This window comes from Myotis myotis, unplaced genomic scaffold (assembly GCF_014108235.1).
Source record: "Myotis myotis isolate mMyoMyo1 unplaced genomic scaffold, mMyoMyo1.p scaffold_m19_p_15, whole genome shotgun sequence".
Lineage (NCBI taxonomy): Eukaryota > Metazoa > Chordata > Mammalia > Chiroptera > Vespertilionidae > Myotis > Myotis myotis.
In genome coordinates this window covers 4,538,830-4,553,510 of record NW_023416319.1, presented here as the reverse complement: position 1 = coordinate 4,553,510, position 14,681 = coordinate 4,538,830, and the positions used below count along the sequence as shown (strand labels likewise).

At 57.4% G+C, this 14,681-nt stretch overlaps 2 protein-coding genes across 4 annotated transcripts; one reads left to right on the top strand and one right to left on the bottom strand.

The window, feature by feature from the left end:
• Positions 1-715: 715 nt before the first annotated feature.
• SPRN (shadow of prion protein) lies at positions 716-4,592 on the top strand. The gene is made up of 2 exons (XM_036335759.1): positions 716-974; positions 1,671-4,592. The coding sequence occupies exon 2, from the start codon at positions 1,687-1,689 to the stop codon at positions 2,119-2,121; it is 435 nt and encodes a 144-aa protein (XP_036191652.1). The 5' UTR covers positions 716-974; positions 1,671-1,686; the 3' UTR covers positions 2,122-4,592.
• Positions 4,593-4,748: 156 nt separating this feature from the next.
• On the bottom strand, positions 4,749-14,412 carry MTG1 (mitochondrial ribosome associated GTPase 1). 3 transcript variants are annotated; one of them, XM_036335756.1, is made up of 11 exons: positions 14,227-14,409; positions 13,475-13,539; positions 12,561-12,665; positions 10,415-10,495; positions 9,891-9,947; positions 9,525-9,615; positions 7,867-7,928; positions 7,261-7,357; positions 6,991-7,072; positions 5,973-6,085; positions 4,749-5,214 (listed from the first exon to the last, which is right to left on the bottom strand). In XM_036335756.1, exons 1-11 carry the CDS (start codon positions 14,336-14,338, stop codon positions 5,054-5,056), a joined length of 1,026 nt encoding a protein of 341 aa, XP_036191649.1. In that variant the 5' UTR covers positions 14,339-14,409; the 3' UTR covers positions 4,749-5,053. The 3 variants fall into 3 exon arrangements, with proteins under 3 accessions (XP_036191649.1, XP_036191650.1, XP_036191651.1); XM_036335757.1 differs by lacking the exon at positions 9,891-9,947 and having other exon boundaries at positions 14,227-14,412; XM_036335758.1 differs by lacking the exon at positions 13,475-13,539 and having other exon boundaries at positions 12,561-12,632; positions 14,227-14,397.
• Positions 14,413-14,681: the final 269 nt, after the last annotated feature.

The following is a 14,681-nucleotide window of genomic DNA, read 5'->3' as shown; positions in this document are numbered from 1 at the left end:
AGAAAGAAAGAAAGAAAGAAAGAAAGAAAGAAAGAAAGAAAGAAAGAAAGAAAGAAAGAGAGAAAGGAAGGAAGGAAGGGAGAGTGGCCAGGAGCTCGTGGAGCGGAGGTTCTTAGCCTTTGGGGTCATGAGGACCTGATGGAGATGTGAGAGGCTAACCACATTAACAACTGTGTGCAGCGAGGAGGTCCCTGCACCCACTGCTAAGCGCCTGGCGAGTGGAGTGGCTGGGTGAAGACCTACTGTCCAAGGTGGGAGGGGAAAGGGGCCCAGAGGCAAGACAGCACCATTTCAGGAAGTGCCCCTGATCACCTGGAAGCACCAGGAAGCCTGTTGGCTTGGGCAGTGGGGTTACAGGTGACCTTGCCATGGAGTGGCCACCCCCACGGATCTACCCGATGCTCACTGCAGGCGGAGGAGGGGCCATATCCCAGACCTGGGCCTGCTGTGCTGGCGAGGCAGCCGCTGGGGGCCTGGTCACCAGGACCTTGAGCTCAGGTTGCCATGGCAATAGGTCCGTGTGTCAGGGACATCCCCCTGGGACAGGGAGGAAGATGAGGATGTGAAGTGGGTAGGAATGGGGTGGAGGGTGGAAAGGTGGACAGGAGGGGGTGAAGTGAGGACAGATGTGGGCACAGTGCACGCGGGGGTGGAGAGGGGGATGGATGGGGACTGCTGAGGGAGGCAGGGGTGGGTGGGAAGGAGGACGGGGTGCAGCGAGGAGGGTGGTGCTGGGAAGGGAGGGGGCTGTGCGCTCCTAGAGCCGCCCCTCTCTCCTCCCTTCCCGTCTCCCGAGGGACGAGCCGAGCCTCGGCGTCTGCCCGCCCCCAATCCTAGGGCGGCGGCCTCGCACGGATCCGGGCTCCAGCGCCCCGCTCGGGCGAAGGATCTCCCCCACAGCCCGCGGCTTTCCTCTCGCCTGCAGCCCCTGGAGCCGCCACCTCGGCCGCGGTTCCGACTGAGCCCCGTGGAGGGTAAGGCCGGGCGGGTGCCCGCGGGACCAGGGATGGAGGGACCGGCGGGTCCGGGAAGAGGGTCGAGCCGCCGCCCAGATCGCTGCGCCAGGAACCGGCCGGCGTCCTGTCCCGGTCCTGGTCCCGGTCCCGTCCCGGCTGTGGGGCCAGGCAGTCGGAGGAGGGGTGGAGTGCGGGGCCGGGGTTGGGGGAAGGGACCGATCCCCTAGGTGCCGGCCTGGGGGGTGGAGTCAGTCCGCGTCACCAGTCGCGCGTTCCCCAGACTCCGGCCTCGCCACGGTTGCGCGCAGCCGGGAAGGGCCCGGGAGAGCCAGGCAGAGGCACACGGGTCCTTGCTCCAGACCCCGATCTTGGTCCTTGGGGGCCCTCGGACTGCGGCCTCCAAGCACAATCTCCCCCTCTCCCCCCCGCCGCAGCGCGGGCCTGGTGGGTCCTCCGGAGCCGCCCAGGATGGAGAGCCGCACCGGCCTCCCGACACCACCGCGCGGTGCTCACCACCCCCGCTTTGCCCCCACTGCACCCCAGGCGCTGACCCCTCGCAGGTTACTGAACAAGACCCCTCCCCAGGCCTGAGTCCCGAATCCTAGGCCTTCAAGCCCCTCATCAGTCTACCAGCCTGAGAGGGGAGTGGGACCCCGCCCCAGGCACCAGCCCCCTGTCCGCGGAAGCTGAGGTCCTTTCCTCCGTCGTCCACAGGTTTTGCCCCACGAGAATGAACTGGATGGCAGCGACGTGCTGGGCTCTGCTGCTAGCCGCCGCCTTCCTCTGCGACAGCGGCGAGACCAAGGGTGGCCGAGGAGGGGCCCGCGGCAGCGCGCGTGGAGGCGCACGCGGAGGCACACGCGGAGTCCCCAGGGTGCGCGTGAGGCCGGCGCCCCGCTACGCTGGGTCCTCTCTGCGCGTGGGGGCGGTGGCGGCAGCGGCGGCGGCGGGGGCGGCGGCGGCGGCCTCCTCGGGCTCAGGCTGGAGAAGGGCCCTGGGGCCCTGGGAGAGTGACCTGGAGGACGAGGACACTGCATCCGGAGGCAACAGGACCGCTGTCTACAGCTACTGGGCATGGACGTCGGATGCGGGGCCTATGTGCAGCCTGCACCTCTGCCTGCTGCTGGGTGGGGCCCTCAGCGCCCTGGGGCTGCTGCAGCCCTAGGCATGGCAGGGCTCAGAGCCAAATCAGCCCCCCAGCCCGCACCCTCCCCGCAGGCCGCAGCCCACAGCCCATGGTCCCGGTGTCCAGAAAGGCTGTGTGGGTAATGCCTGCCAGTCCCAGCAGAAGCTGCATCCTCTCTTCCCTGAGACCCAGGCACCACCTCCTGTTCACCATCCTGCCCAAGCCCCTCCAGAGTCTCCCCACCATCAGCTCCAGGATGCCTCACCCACCATTTACAGGTCAGGGGGTTCCCCCAGAAAGGCAGGTGTCCCGTGGCTCCTGTACCGTCTGGGCCAGCTGCCTGCCATCTCTCCAGAGCTGCCTCAAAGACAGGTGCCAAGACCAGGCTGTTCCGGCCACTCCGTCTCCTTGGAACCCACCCTGGACACTCGAGGGGTGTGGACAGTGCTGACCACCAGGCGGAGGTGCACAGAGGACTGTGGTGGCCTCCCCCACAGAAGCTGTCACAATGGACCAAAGGAATTGATTTGGAGAAGGGAAGAGGTTCCTGCTCACAGACTGAAGCATGGAGAATGTCAGGTGCTGACCCTCCGTGGATCTCAGAGCCAGGCTTGCCCACTCGTGGTCCTGTGGACAGTTCCCAGGAGGACACGGTGCCCACGGGCTGCCCTGCCCCCCGGCACCTTGTGCAGATGCTCTGGGACCCACTGCCAGGGACTCCCTTGGAGCCACTATGCTCTGACTTGAAACAAGTCACTTGACTCTTCTTGGGACCTACTTTGGAAAAAACATTTTGTTTAAACATCAAGATCTTTCCATTCCCTTTGAACTTCAGGTTCAAATCCCGGACCCAGAGCCCTGGCCTGTGCTCAGGGACTGCAACTGCCACTCCCACTGAAGAGCCCTCCCCTGCCTGGTTCGCTGTGTTCTAGGCAGACAGGTAGCAAGTAGGCAGTAGCAACCCTCAGCGGGCAGCACCCCCTCCAAGGTGAGGCTGTGGTGCAAATGGAGGAGGCTGGGAGCTCTAGTCACATGACCATGGGCAGTACCTGGAGGAAGGCGGAGGTGGCTGGGCCCCAGGACCCAGCAAGGCATGAGAGCCTCCCTCAGTAGAAGGAAGCACCCAGGAGGCAGAGCTCCTCTACCATCTCGGGGTGTCTAAACACTCCAGACATTCTGAAGGTAGGGCCACAGGGCTGATGTCGAGGAGCTTCTAAGGGAACACAGGGTTTGCCTATGGCACCCAACACCCCTAAGTATAAGGCCAACCCTTAGCCTCTGGTGCATCTGTGAATTCAGCCCTGGGGGAGCAGCTCTTCGACGTGTACTCCAGCTCTACCACCACCGCACCCCGAGGCAGGGCAGCTCCCAGGCTGGCTCCTGGGGACCTCACCCTCCCGGTGCTCAGCAAGAGCCTCCCAGAGTGCGCCCTCGTCCCCTGGACCTCAGGGCCTTTGGACTCAGTGACAGACAGCACGCACGAGAGGCGCACGCGGAGGGGCGGCGGCCTCCTCGGCCTCCCACAGCTGGCTCTGGTCAGGGGCCAGGGGCCTCTAGGCTTTCCACAGGACTCGGACCAAGTGTTTTTCTCCAAAACACGAAGCTGCAGGAGGAAGCCTCGGCAGCCTCCTGTGTCCACACTGCCAGTATTCTTGGGGTGCAGCGAGCCCAGACGCTCCTCCTTCCATTCCAGACCAAGCTCGATGCTACCAAAGACCAGTGAGCTGTGGCCAAGCCCTGCCCAGGGCCTCAGAGGCAGCGTGACCGTCCTGCTACTTTATCGGCAGGGAGCAGGAAAGTCATCTTGCACAGGGCCGAGCTTTCTCCCCAAGGGCCCGACATGTGGGCCCAGTGTGGCTGCGCCCAGCCACTCAGATGACCACCAGGACTGAGCCATCAGCTCGCTCTGGAATCGAGATGCCACACTCCAGTCAAGAGCGCATTTCATCCCCAACCCTGGGAGCGCGTCTGGCGTTTGATGCGACCCCGAATCTTTGAATCCCTCAGGGTTCCCGCAGGAGGCAGAGGGTGCTCAGGGTGGACCATCTCGGGGTTAACCAGGGTTTGTGGAATGTGGGAAACCCACGTGGGTAGTGGGACCTGGGGGGAACCCACATGAATAGTGGGAACTAGAAGGGAACCCACATGGGTAGTGAGACCTACAGGAAGGTCAGGCCACCCCGACAGAGCAGCCGGGGCTACTGACCAGGGAATCTGCTCCCCCCACCCCACCCATCCTCCCTCTGTTCTTTTCCTGCCCCGTGGACCCCTTCAGGTGCAATGACAAATGCTGGGAGGCACCTGGGAAGTGCCATTGTCCGTCAGCTAGAAGGTGCTTAGAAGCAGTGGGAGCCCTAGGTCCCCGCTGACCATACCAGAGACCCTCCCGGCCAGTACTGTTACCGAGGGGACAGGCCAGTGCTTGGGTTCTGCCATGAGTACTGGACCCTCCTGTCCACATTTGTGTGCACATTGCAATAGTGTCATGAAATAAACACTGTCCTGGCAACAGCGCCTCCTCATTGCAGAACCCAGGACACTGCATCAGGTGACTCCACATCCCTCAGCTGCTAACCAGCTCGCCTCCCACTTCTCCCTGGTGACAGGGGCCCTGACACAAGCGCTCAAGGTGCTGAGGGTGACTGGGCCAACAACAGAGATGAGGCTTTTAGTTTAAAACATTTAAATTAGATTATAGCTTCACTCCTTCCGGGACAATGTCCGCTTCTCCATATGAGAAGTGAGCAGGAGTGAATGTCCTCGCCAAGCCAGGCACGCAGGACTGCTCAGGGACGTCGGTGCCTGACGTCCACACCCCAGGCACTGTCCCCTGGAACCAGGAGCTGGCCTGGCTGTGGAGCAGGAGGGCGCAGCCCCTTCCTGGAGCAGAGACCTTAGTGTAGTGACTGGCATAGAGCTTTCGGAAGAGGAAGCCCTGAGTGTCAAAACCCAGGCATGAAGGTCTGGGACACTACATGTCGCGGGGGCCTGGAGCCTGGCTGGGGTCTGTGGGGGGGAAGCTCTGCAGGACGTCCCGGTCCAGCATCACGGGGCCCAGCAGCCCACTGCGGAAGGCCCGGAGGAAGTCACGGGCTGCTGCAGAGTAGTTGGGCTGGATGACGTTCACGTTGCCTGGGGAAGGCAAGAGGGTCTGGTGAGGAAGGGGCTCCCATGCAGGATCCCACCCAGCCTGCCCTCAGGAATAGCGACCCTGTGGAGCTCAGGCACCAGGACCCACTCAAAAAGAAAACAGAGAGCCCGGCTGGTGTCACTCAGTGGTTGAGCTGGGTCAACCTTTGACCCAGGAGGTCACGGTTCAATTCCTGGTCAGAGCACATGCCCACGTTGCGGGCTCAATCCCCAGTGTGGGGTGTGCAGCAGGCAGCCAATCAATGGTTCTCTCTCATCATTGATGTTTCTATCTCTCTCTCCCTCTCCCTTCCTCTCTGAAATCAATACAAATATATTAAATTAAAAAATAAATAAAACAGCCCTAACCGGTTTGGCTCAGTGGATAGAGCGTCAGCCTGCGGATAAAGGGTCCCAGGTTCGATTCCGGTCAAGGGCATGTACCTTGGGTTGCGGGCACATCCCCAGTAGGAGGTGTGCAGGAGGCAGCTGATCGATGTTTCTCTCTCATCGATGTTTCTAACTCTCTGTCCCTCTCCCTTCCTCTCTGTAAAAAAATCAATAAAATATATTTTAAAAACATAAATAAATAAAACAGAGCGAGCCTCCTGAGGCTGCAGAGGAAAGGGTGAACACAGAGTGCACCCAGCAGGGAGGCTGGACAAGAACCTTCGCTCCCACAACAGCTTCATGTCCCCCAGTGTCCTCCCTGGACAGCCAGGCCTGCTCCAAGGACAGGCCCCCTAAGCCCCGAGTCTCACCTGTGCCCGTGAGCACCTTCACCTTCTGCGTCTTCCCCAGCTTTATGGCCACACGCTTCAGCACACTTGCCACGTCATCGCAGGCCTCGCCCAGGCCATAGTGCTGCACGTACCTAAAGAGAGCAACCGTCAGCCAGCAGGAGCCAGGGCGGCCTGTGAGGTCACATCTGGCTCCACAGGGACCTTCGTGAGTGTGGGTGACTGGTGTCAGTGTAGGTGACAAGGTATGAGGAGGAATTACAAAGCAGCTTCACAGCTGTGTCTGTATCAAACGCATCCCACTCTAACCCACTCTAACCCAGCCGTGGGCAAACTACGGCCCGCGGGCCAGATCCGGCCCGTTTGAAATGAATAAAACTATTGAAAAAAAAGACCATACCCTTTTATGTAATGATGTTTACTTTGAATTTATATTAGTTCACACAACACTCCATCCATGCTTTTGTTCCGGCCCTCCGGTCCAGTTTAAGAACCCATTGTGGCCCTCGAGTCAAAAAGTTTGCCCACCCCTGCTAACCCCTAGAGTGCCAGGGAGTGTGATCGCGCTCCTGTCTTTCACCAAAAGTGCAGGGAGCGCTGTCGCGCTCCTCCTGCAGTGTCACTATTAGATGCTAGTAGTTCACTCTTTATTGACAGATGGCACCTAAGTGCAGATAATACTTATGATGCCGAATGTTTGTAGTTCTAAAATTGACCACTGGCATTTATCTGTCTAATTTTTTACAGGTACTTGCAATTCATAATTTTTTTCCTAAACTGCTGTAGAATCAGCAAAAATGCCTTGGCAATTTTAGCACAGTTCCTAGGATATTGGCTGGCACTCAAAGGGCTAACTCAGCAGTCGCCAACCTTTCGGACCTCACGGACCACCAGTGGCCCGTGGACCACCAGTTGGCGACCGCTGCTTCAAATGATGCACAAACTGTTCTTTGTCTGCAATACCCTAACCGTGCCACTTTGGAAACAACGCTAGCGTAGGAGAGAGGATGGGCTGGCCTGCCCTGCACCCGGCACTCACCCAAAGAGCTGGTGCCTGTTGAGGGTGTAGAGAAGGTAGTCGGCCAGAGTCTCCTCCCCAACCAGGTGGTCCAACACGGTTCCTGGAAACAGGCAGTGAGGGTGAGTGCACGCTCTCGGTCTCAGCCAGAGGCTGAAAGGAGAAGGCCATGCCCAGGCCTGACCATTCTGCCTGGCTGTACAAGGGACAGTGCGGCCAGCGGGTTAGTGTGGCACAACCACCGGGCTGGGGCTACACGGGGCCACAGGTGGGACCCTGAGGGTGGCTCACCACATAGGGCCAGCTTTAGGCCCGTCTCCACGCTCTCAATCTGAGGAGCCAGCACTCCAGGAGTGTCCAGCAGGAACATCAGCGGCCGCTCGCTCACCTGTGGGCACAGAGGGCAGTTGGCTCACCACTCAGGAAGTGTCAAGCAGCCCTCCCACCAGGCCTGTTGGATAAGCCCTCTAGCAGGAGACTCCCGAATGAACCTACCCTGATGGGGTTGTTTTCACAAGCTCTTGGCTTCCCCACAGGAATTCGCTCCCACTTAATTTGGAGATAACAGCAAGAGCCCCCACAGCCCCATCTTTTCCTCCCAGGAGGAAGGGAATGTGCAGAGAGGTAACGCAACTCGGCTAGGCCCTGACTACGTTCTGACCTTGGGCACAAGACGCAACACCTCTGTGCCTCAGTTTGCTTATCTGTAAACAGGGACAAGTGTGCCCTCCCCATCGGTCTGGTGGGAGGTGGGTGCAGTGCCTGGCCCGTGGCGAGCACTCGTGGGAATGGAGATTGAGGGAAAGGACAGAGAGGAGCACGCCACCTTGCAAGCCCTCAGGGGGTGACAGTCATCTGTGTGTGTGGAGCTCTGGGCCCAGGAGCTGAAGACCCTACCTGAATTTTGGACATCACAGCTCTAGTGATCCCAGGCTCGCTGCCCACCCTGGTGGCTTTTCCTGCAGGAGAAACAGGGCTGTCAATATACACTTAACACACCTGGCGTATCAGGTACAGAACAAGCAATGAAGCACATGGAAACCTGCAAAGGCCCAAATGAACCTGAGTTCAGGGTTCTGCCCCAAACCAGCTCATGGCAATGACCTTTTCAACCAGGTTCCAGCAATGCCTCCCCATTGCCTGCACAGGTGCTCCAAGACCTGTAGAGGGAAAGGGGCAAGGACCTGACTGTGAAGGTCAGACCACAGCTGCTCCTTTCAGCGGTCATCTCCCTCCCTCCCAAACTTGACCCTGCACCCTCCTAATCTGCCCCACGGCACTGCCCCCAGCACTGCCCAGGGTAGGCCGTCTGTGAGGATGACCCGACCAAGGGCCAGCCTGTGCTTTGGGGCCCAGTTCAGGGTGTGTCCCAAGCAGACTCTGCACCCTCTGCCAAATCAACTGGAGGGTAAAGGGACATGTGTGTCCACTGGTGGATGGTTAGCAAATGTGGTCCATCCACACAACGCAGTATTATTCCGCCTTAAAATATATGAGGTCTGGCACCTGCCACAACCTGGATGGACCTGGAGACCATTATGCTCAGTGGCATCAGTCACAGGTGCTACATTCACAGACCCAGAGACAGCAAGGAGATTCCAGGTTCCCAGGGCTGGGAGAGAGTGGGGTGTTGAGTTATACAACTTAATGCCACCAATTTTTAAAGCCACAATTAAAGAAAAAGGAACTTTAAAAAATAGATGACTATGACCACCCTCCAAAGAGTACCAGAAGCAGCGCCTGTCAATCCCAGTGCAGTGCAGTTTACAGCCTTCGGGTTGTGCACTGGAAACAGTGCTAATAAAGACCACACGCTGACACTGACGGGGTGATGCCAATGCAGACACCGTTTGAATCTTCCAAATACTTAAGGAAAAAGGGGCAGGCACAGTTAGAGTGCTGTGGACCCTCCTGTGTGCCTCGAAATCAGAGAACATGCATGAAGCAGGGAGATAGCCAGGGGCTCCCAGATGTGATCCTCAAGCAGGCTCCCGACACCCCTGCCTGACATCAGACCCCATGGGCTGTGTAACGCGTTGGGCACAATGGATCAAAAACTTAAATGAAGCCCTGATTGGTTTGGCTCAGTGGATAGAGTGTCAGCCTGCGGACTGAAGGGTCCCAGGTTCGATTCTGGTCAAGGGCACATGCCTGGGTTGTGGGCTTCATCCCCAGTGTGGGACGTGCAGGAAGCAGCCTATCAATGATTCTCTCTCATCATTGATGTTTCTATCTCTCTTTTCCTCTCCCTTCCTCTCGGAAATCAATAAAGATATATTTTTTAAAAAAACTTAAATAAAAAGGCAAAATCATCAAAGTTTAGAACAGTCATCCATGTATCAAGCAGAGAGAACAAATTAAGTGTGAAATGTCACGGGAGGACTCCCTCACCGTGTAACCACAAGCAGGCTGCTAAGTGGGTCCTTTTGGTGGAAAGGGACAAGCTGAGGACTGTGCCCAAGGACGTAGGGGCTGAGTTTCATCTCAGGACAAGAGCAGCTGCTCTGAAGGAGTGGTGAGGGCGTCGCAACCTCAGCCGATGTGGCTGGCAGTACCTTTCCTGAGGTGCTGTCTCCTGAGCGAGTTGATGAGTGAGGACTTGCCCACGTTGGGGACGCCAATCACCATGATGCAGAACTCCACATTCTGCAGAGCAGAGCAGCGGCTATCAGGGACACACCCAGACCCCCACCGGGAACCCCAACAGCCCACGCCACGGGACCCAGCAGCCTAGGCCAGCTAAGGGGGAAGGAAGGCCTGCCCACCCTGACAGCCCCCCACCCTTCCTGCAGGGGAGCAGTGAGGCGAGAGGCTCATGTTTACGCCAAGGGCTCGGTCTGGCCCACTGTGTTTAGCAGGTGAGCCTCGGGCTCCGAAGCAGAAGGGACTGTCCCAGGGCCAGCGCTGGTCCATCAACCAACCTCTCCTCGATGGTAGCGGTAGCTGTTTCCAACCAATTCCGTGACCTTCGGGATGACCTGCAACAACCACACAGGCACTTTCACGGGAAACCGGCTTCTCCCTTGGTTTCTGGAGGTGGCACACTCAGGCTCTATCCACGTCACGGATTTGACTGCCCGATGCGGGGGACTACCTGTGCCCTGTCCTGTCCCATCCCAGGAGGGTGACAACTCCTTGTAACAAAGACGTACACCAGCCAGTGAAATTCTCCAAACACAACTGGCACGAATAAGGTGCTAGACTTCCCAAAGGCCCTTCCTATTTATAACCAGGAGCATATTTTACAGCCTGACTCTGCCCTTTCAGACCACCGGACTGTCCAGGCCCATCTGCTCTGGGCACCAGGAGACAAGTGTGCCCCGGGAGTCTCAGCCAATCTGTGGACTGCCTCCAAAACTCTCCTCCTATGAAAGCACAGAACATTTTGCAGTGTTTTCTCACAGTCCTTCAGCAGAAGCATTTGAGTGTAAACAGAAAAGCCCACCTGCTTGATGTTTTCATCCTTGATACAGTTGGTAAAAATGACATTTTTTAGGCCTTCTCTTTCCAAGTGTCGTATAATTTTCTGAAAGAGATATTTCTATTTTAAATACTAAGTAAAAATAGGGGTGGCATAACACCCTAAGGTCTGAGGATCTGAGGACACAGGGAGGATTGAGGGCAGTACGGACTGTGTGAGGGGACTTGAGAGGACAGCCTGGCCCCATCATGGCCCAGAGCAGCTGGCTCCGTGAAAGGACAGGAGGGAAGAGCCAGTCTCAGTCGGAGGGCTCTAGGCTCCACCGGACGTGAGCATCCTGCCTTCTTGGGACCCCAGGACCTTCTTATAAAATGAGGCTGACCTAGGTTACTCTGAAGCCACATCCGGCACTGAAATAATACAGTTTCATTTTCCCTTAGTATTTTCGTCACTCCTGTGTATTCTAACAAGCTTTCACAAAGTGAATCCACTTTAAGGTTTGAACCCAATCTGGTTACAAAGTATATGGAATACTTTAAAAGCCCAAAAGTAAACTCAGGCTAATATGAGTTCACTGGTCTTAACATTAAGTGAAATCAGCATATAAATCATACTTGTTAAAACCAACATGGGCCAAAACCGGTTTGGCTCAGTGGATAGAGCGTCGGCCTGCGGACTGAAGGGTCCCGGGTTCGATTCCGGTCAAGGGCATGTACCCGGGTTGCGGGCACATCCCCAGTGGGGGATGTGCAGGAGGCGGCTGATCGATGTTTCTCTCTCATCGATGTTTCTGACTCTCTATCTCTCTCCCTTCCTCTCTGTCAAAAATCAATAAAATATATTTAAAAAAAAAAAAAACAAAACAAAAAAAACCCAACATGGTACTGTTTGGTCAGCTATTGACCTAAACATGATTGATATTTAGATGAACAAAAAAGTCACTAATTCAGTTAATTTTAGTTATGCATTTCAGTTACTAGTATAATGATGCAGATTAAGAAACAGCCAAAACAGACTTATGTGAAGCCACTCTGAAGTGTATAAATTCACACGATGTTCCCACCCACTGCACTGAGGACCACCACGGGGAGCCTCTCCTCCCCGCTCTCCCCTCCAAGACCTCGGGGAAGCAGGGCCTGAGAGCAAACACTCCTGCTGCCTCCCAACGAGGTGAGCCGCCGCTGTGTCCTGTTAGGTAACCTCAGTGCGGCCAGCACAACAAAATCAGCATCGAGGGGCAGAGGGATTCGCTGATAAGACTGACGTTTCACTGATGAAGCCACGGAAAGCCGTGAAGCTATGAGCCTCGCACAACAGGACGGACTGAACTGATCAGAGGTGGGCTCCTGGGTTGTGCAGTGGGTGGGAGTCAGGCGACATGTGGTTCAGCATGTGAAGGTTTCCTGGAAAACTATGGAGGCTGGGGTTGGGGTTTAAATAACGCCAACGTACCAAGAAACCTGGAATGCATTTCTGAGGCTGCAGTGAAAGGAAAATCTCTGCACCATTAACAACTTGAAAACAAACGGAATTCAAAAGACTCTAACACATACTCTGCAAAGGATTTGACAACAGAGCAAGAAAAGGGAAGGGCATTCCAGAATCACCACGTTTCTCTACCTCTGGGACCCAAGGGAAATGTCCTCCAATTGATCACTTGTGTCCCCGGGTTCTGCCTGGCTTTGGAGAATCCCTTCTCAACTCTGGGCCTTCCCCACCTTCAGATCACACAGTGGGCGGGAGGCGATCTGCAGGCCAAGCGGGGGTCTGGACGGCCCTGGAATTGGTGAATGTGGACACCTGGGGGAAAGTAGCCATCACAGGAGGCCACCAGGCCAGCGCTGTCCAGGCCTGTGGCCAACAGCCTCATATGGCCACTGAAATTTAAACTAATTAAAGTGAAATCATGTGAAAGTCAATTCTGCAGCCACAAGAGCCGCATTTCAAGTGCTCAGAGTCACCTGCGGGCACTGGGCTCCGGCAGCACATCCCGGCCACTTCCCCGGGAGACACACACGAATGGTTCGACCATAAATTAAACGTTAGAGGAAGCCTGCAGACGCAGGGCGGAGTGCCCAGGTAAGCCTGCCTGGCCAGCAAACGCAAGGCTGTCAGCGGTGGCTGCCATCAGGGCCCAGCGAGCCAGTGCCCAGGCAGCGGAGGGCCTTACCTGCTTCTCCTTCAGATCCGCCAAGTCCATTTTGTTGAGGACGAGCAAGTGAGGCTTAATCCCGAGGGTTTCCTGAAACAGAGGGTTGCGGCCCGAAAGCGGGATGTGGCAAAATTAAGGCAAAAATTCCTTCAGAGCTTTTACCAGCCGATTAATTGATTTTGTCTTGTTGCCCAGACGGCACCACCTCAGAAGGAAATCTTTAGAAGGAACTGACGCCGTCTCAGGGCGAGCGCACACCCAGCCTCCTCGTCCCGGAGCTGTGAGGCCGGCCGCGTGCTGCCCTCCCCTCCCAGCCACGGAGCCACGGACACTGCTTCCCATAGAGAAGGGGCGGCAGGCCGGCAGTGGCTCTCACGTGGCTTCTCAAGTGGGAATGGCGGCGACAAAAACAAAGCTAGACCACTGCTAGGCTGTCAAGGTACAAACCTTCAAAATGCGTATCTGATCACTCAGAAAAGTTAACTAGTGTGTCCCAAACCATCGCTGCCTCCTCCGGCGCCCACTGAGGAGACAGGGTTCCCCCCACGGGACCCCCACGTCTTCTCGGGGAGCACCACTCTCCCCGGATCTCCATGTGTCCACCAACCCGGAAGCCCTCCGAACCTCATCCTTTGGGTTTTATGGCGGCGTCACTGCTCAGGCAAGACTGATGGGAGCCCTGGCCACGGCAGATCAAGTCCGCCTCCAGCCCCTCTCTGCTCCGAGGGGCCAGGGGTTAGCAGTGACAGTGGGTCCCCAGGAACCAACCCGTCCTGAGGGGCTTTCCAAAAGTCGCCTCATTAACTTAACGGAGGCCTTCGTCTCTCTCATCCCTTAGGACCTTCCAAGAGTTTTTGGAGCTCCAACCAAGAATGGGGACTAACTATGTATTTCTTAATGGAAGTTCCAGTATCACAGCCAGCAAAGGATATCCGGGCATCATGGACCTCGACGATGCAGTCCACCAGCTTCAGGCTGCTCTGCATCTTCTTCAGCCCTGGAAAGCAGAGCGCCTAAGGCGAGGGGTCCGCGCGCGGCCTTTCAGGGCGCCACGACCTTTAGCTGATGGGTCCACAACGACCCCCCAATCGCCCGAAAAGAACGTCTGAGTGATGTGCGCCAGTAATGACGACGGGTCACCCTGTGCTGGGCTTTCCTCAAGTTCAGCAGCAGCGCGCGGCCTCAAACATCTCCGCCCCTCCCCCCCCCGCCCCCCAACTCCGCGCGCCACTCGGGGCACCCGCGCACAGCGTTCGGCAGGAGCCTGGCGTGGCGGGCACCGGGTCGCTGTTTAGGGTGAATCTGAGTGACTCCGAGGGCTGGAGCAGGAAGGCCAGTGGCAAGCAGGGCACAGAGAAGAGCTGGGCGGGTCCCAGGCGTCTCTTAGGGCCACATTTTGACAAACACTAAGAAACTCCCGGAGGTTGAGGCAGAAGACAAGAAATGACCACGTTTTAAGGTGCCGCAGTGAAAGCACTTGGGAAGTCCTCTCCTACTCCTAGTTCCTTTGGTCCTCAACATAATATCCAGGAATATTGCTTCTTTTTAAGAACAGATGTGGAAACTGAGGCTTCAGAAGGGCCCTGCTGGGAGTCAGGGATCAGGTCACCCCCGCCGACGCGCTCGCGGCGACCCCAGAGCAGCCGGGCACCGGGGACGCCGCCCCCTCCTGCCGGGACCTCACCTTTGGCCATGTGGCCCGGGAACCAGCGCGCCACATCGTGACCCTCCAAAGGGAAGCTCTCCCGCCAGGCCGCCCCGGCGGCGCTGCACAGTGCGCGCGGGGCCAGCCTCATCGCGCCGCGTCCCCGCAGGCCGCGCAGCGCGGGGGGCCGCTCCCGCGACGGACCTCTCCGCTGGGCCAGCAACCCCCGCCGAAGGTTCCGGTCCTCGAAGGTTCCGGCCTTCGAGTGCCCCGGGGCGACCCGCGCGTGCGTACAACGCTGCCTCCAGTGGCGGCCGGGACCTAGGGGGCGGGGCCACGCGCCGGGGCGGGGTTTTAGCGTTCTCATTTGGGTCCTGTTTACAAACCTGGTTAAAATTTTCAAGTATTTTCAGATTTACCGTGTAAGTGTATTATCCTCCTTTCCCGCTCCCCCCAAGTACTCCAGGTTTTAATATGGCAAACAAACCCTCTGC

Bases quoted from the DNA above. Each gene is read 5' to 3' on its own strand.
- SPRN (XM_036335759.1), top strand. From the start codon at position 1,687: ATGAACTGGATGGCAGCGACGTGCTGGGCTCTGCTGCTAGCCGCCGCC.
- MTG1 (XM_036335756.1), bottom strand. From the start codon at position 14,338: ATGAGGCTGGCCCCGCGCGCACTGTGCAGCGCCGCCGGGGCGGCCTGG. The intron at 12,666-13,474 runs ATATCCTTTGCT...TAATTTTGCCAC, and splicing joins TCGAGGTCCATGATGCCCGG to ATCCCGCTTTCGGGCCGCAA. The intron at 7,358-7,866 runs GTAGGGTCTTCA...CTGTGCCCACAG, and splicing joins CTGTGATGTCCAAAATTCAG to GTGAGCGAGCGGCCGCTGAT.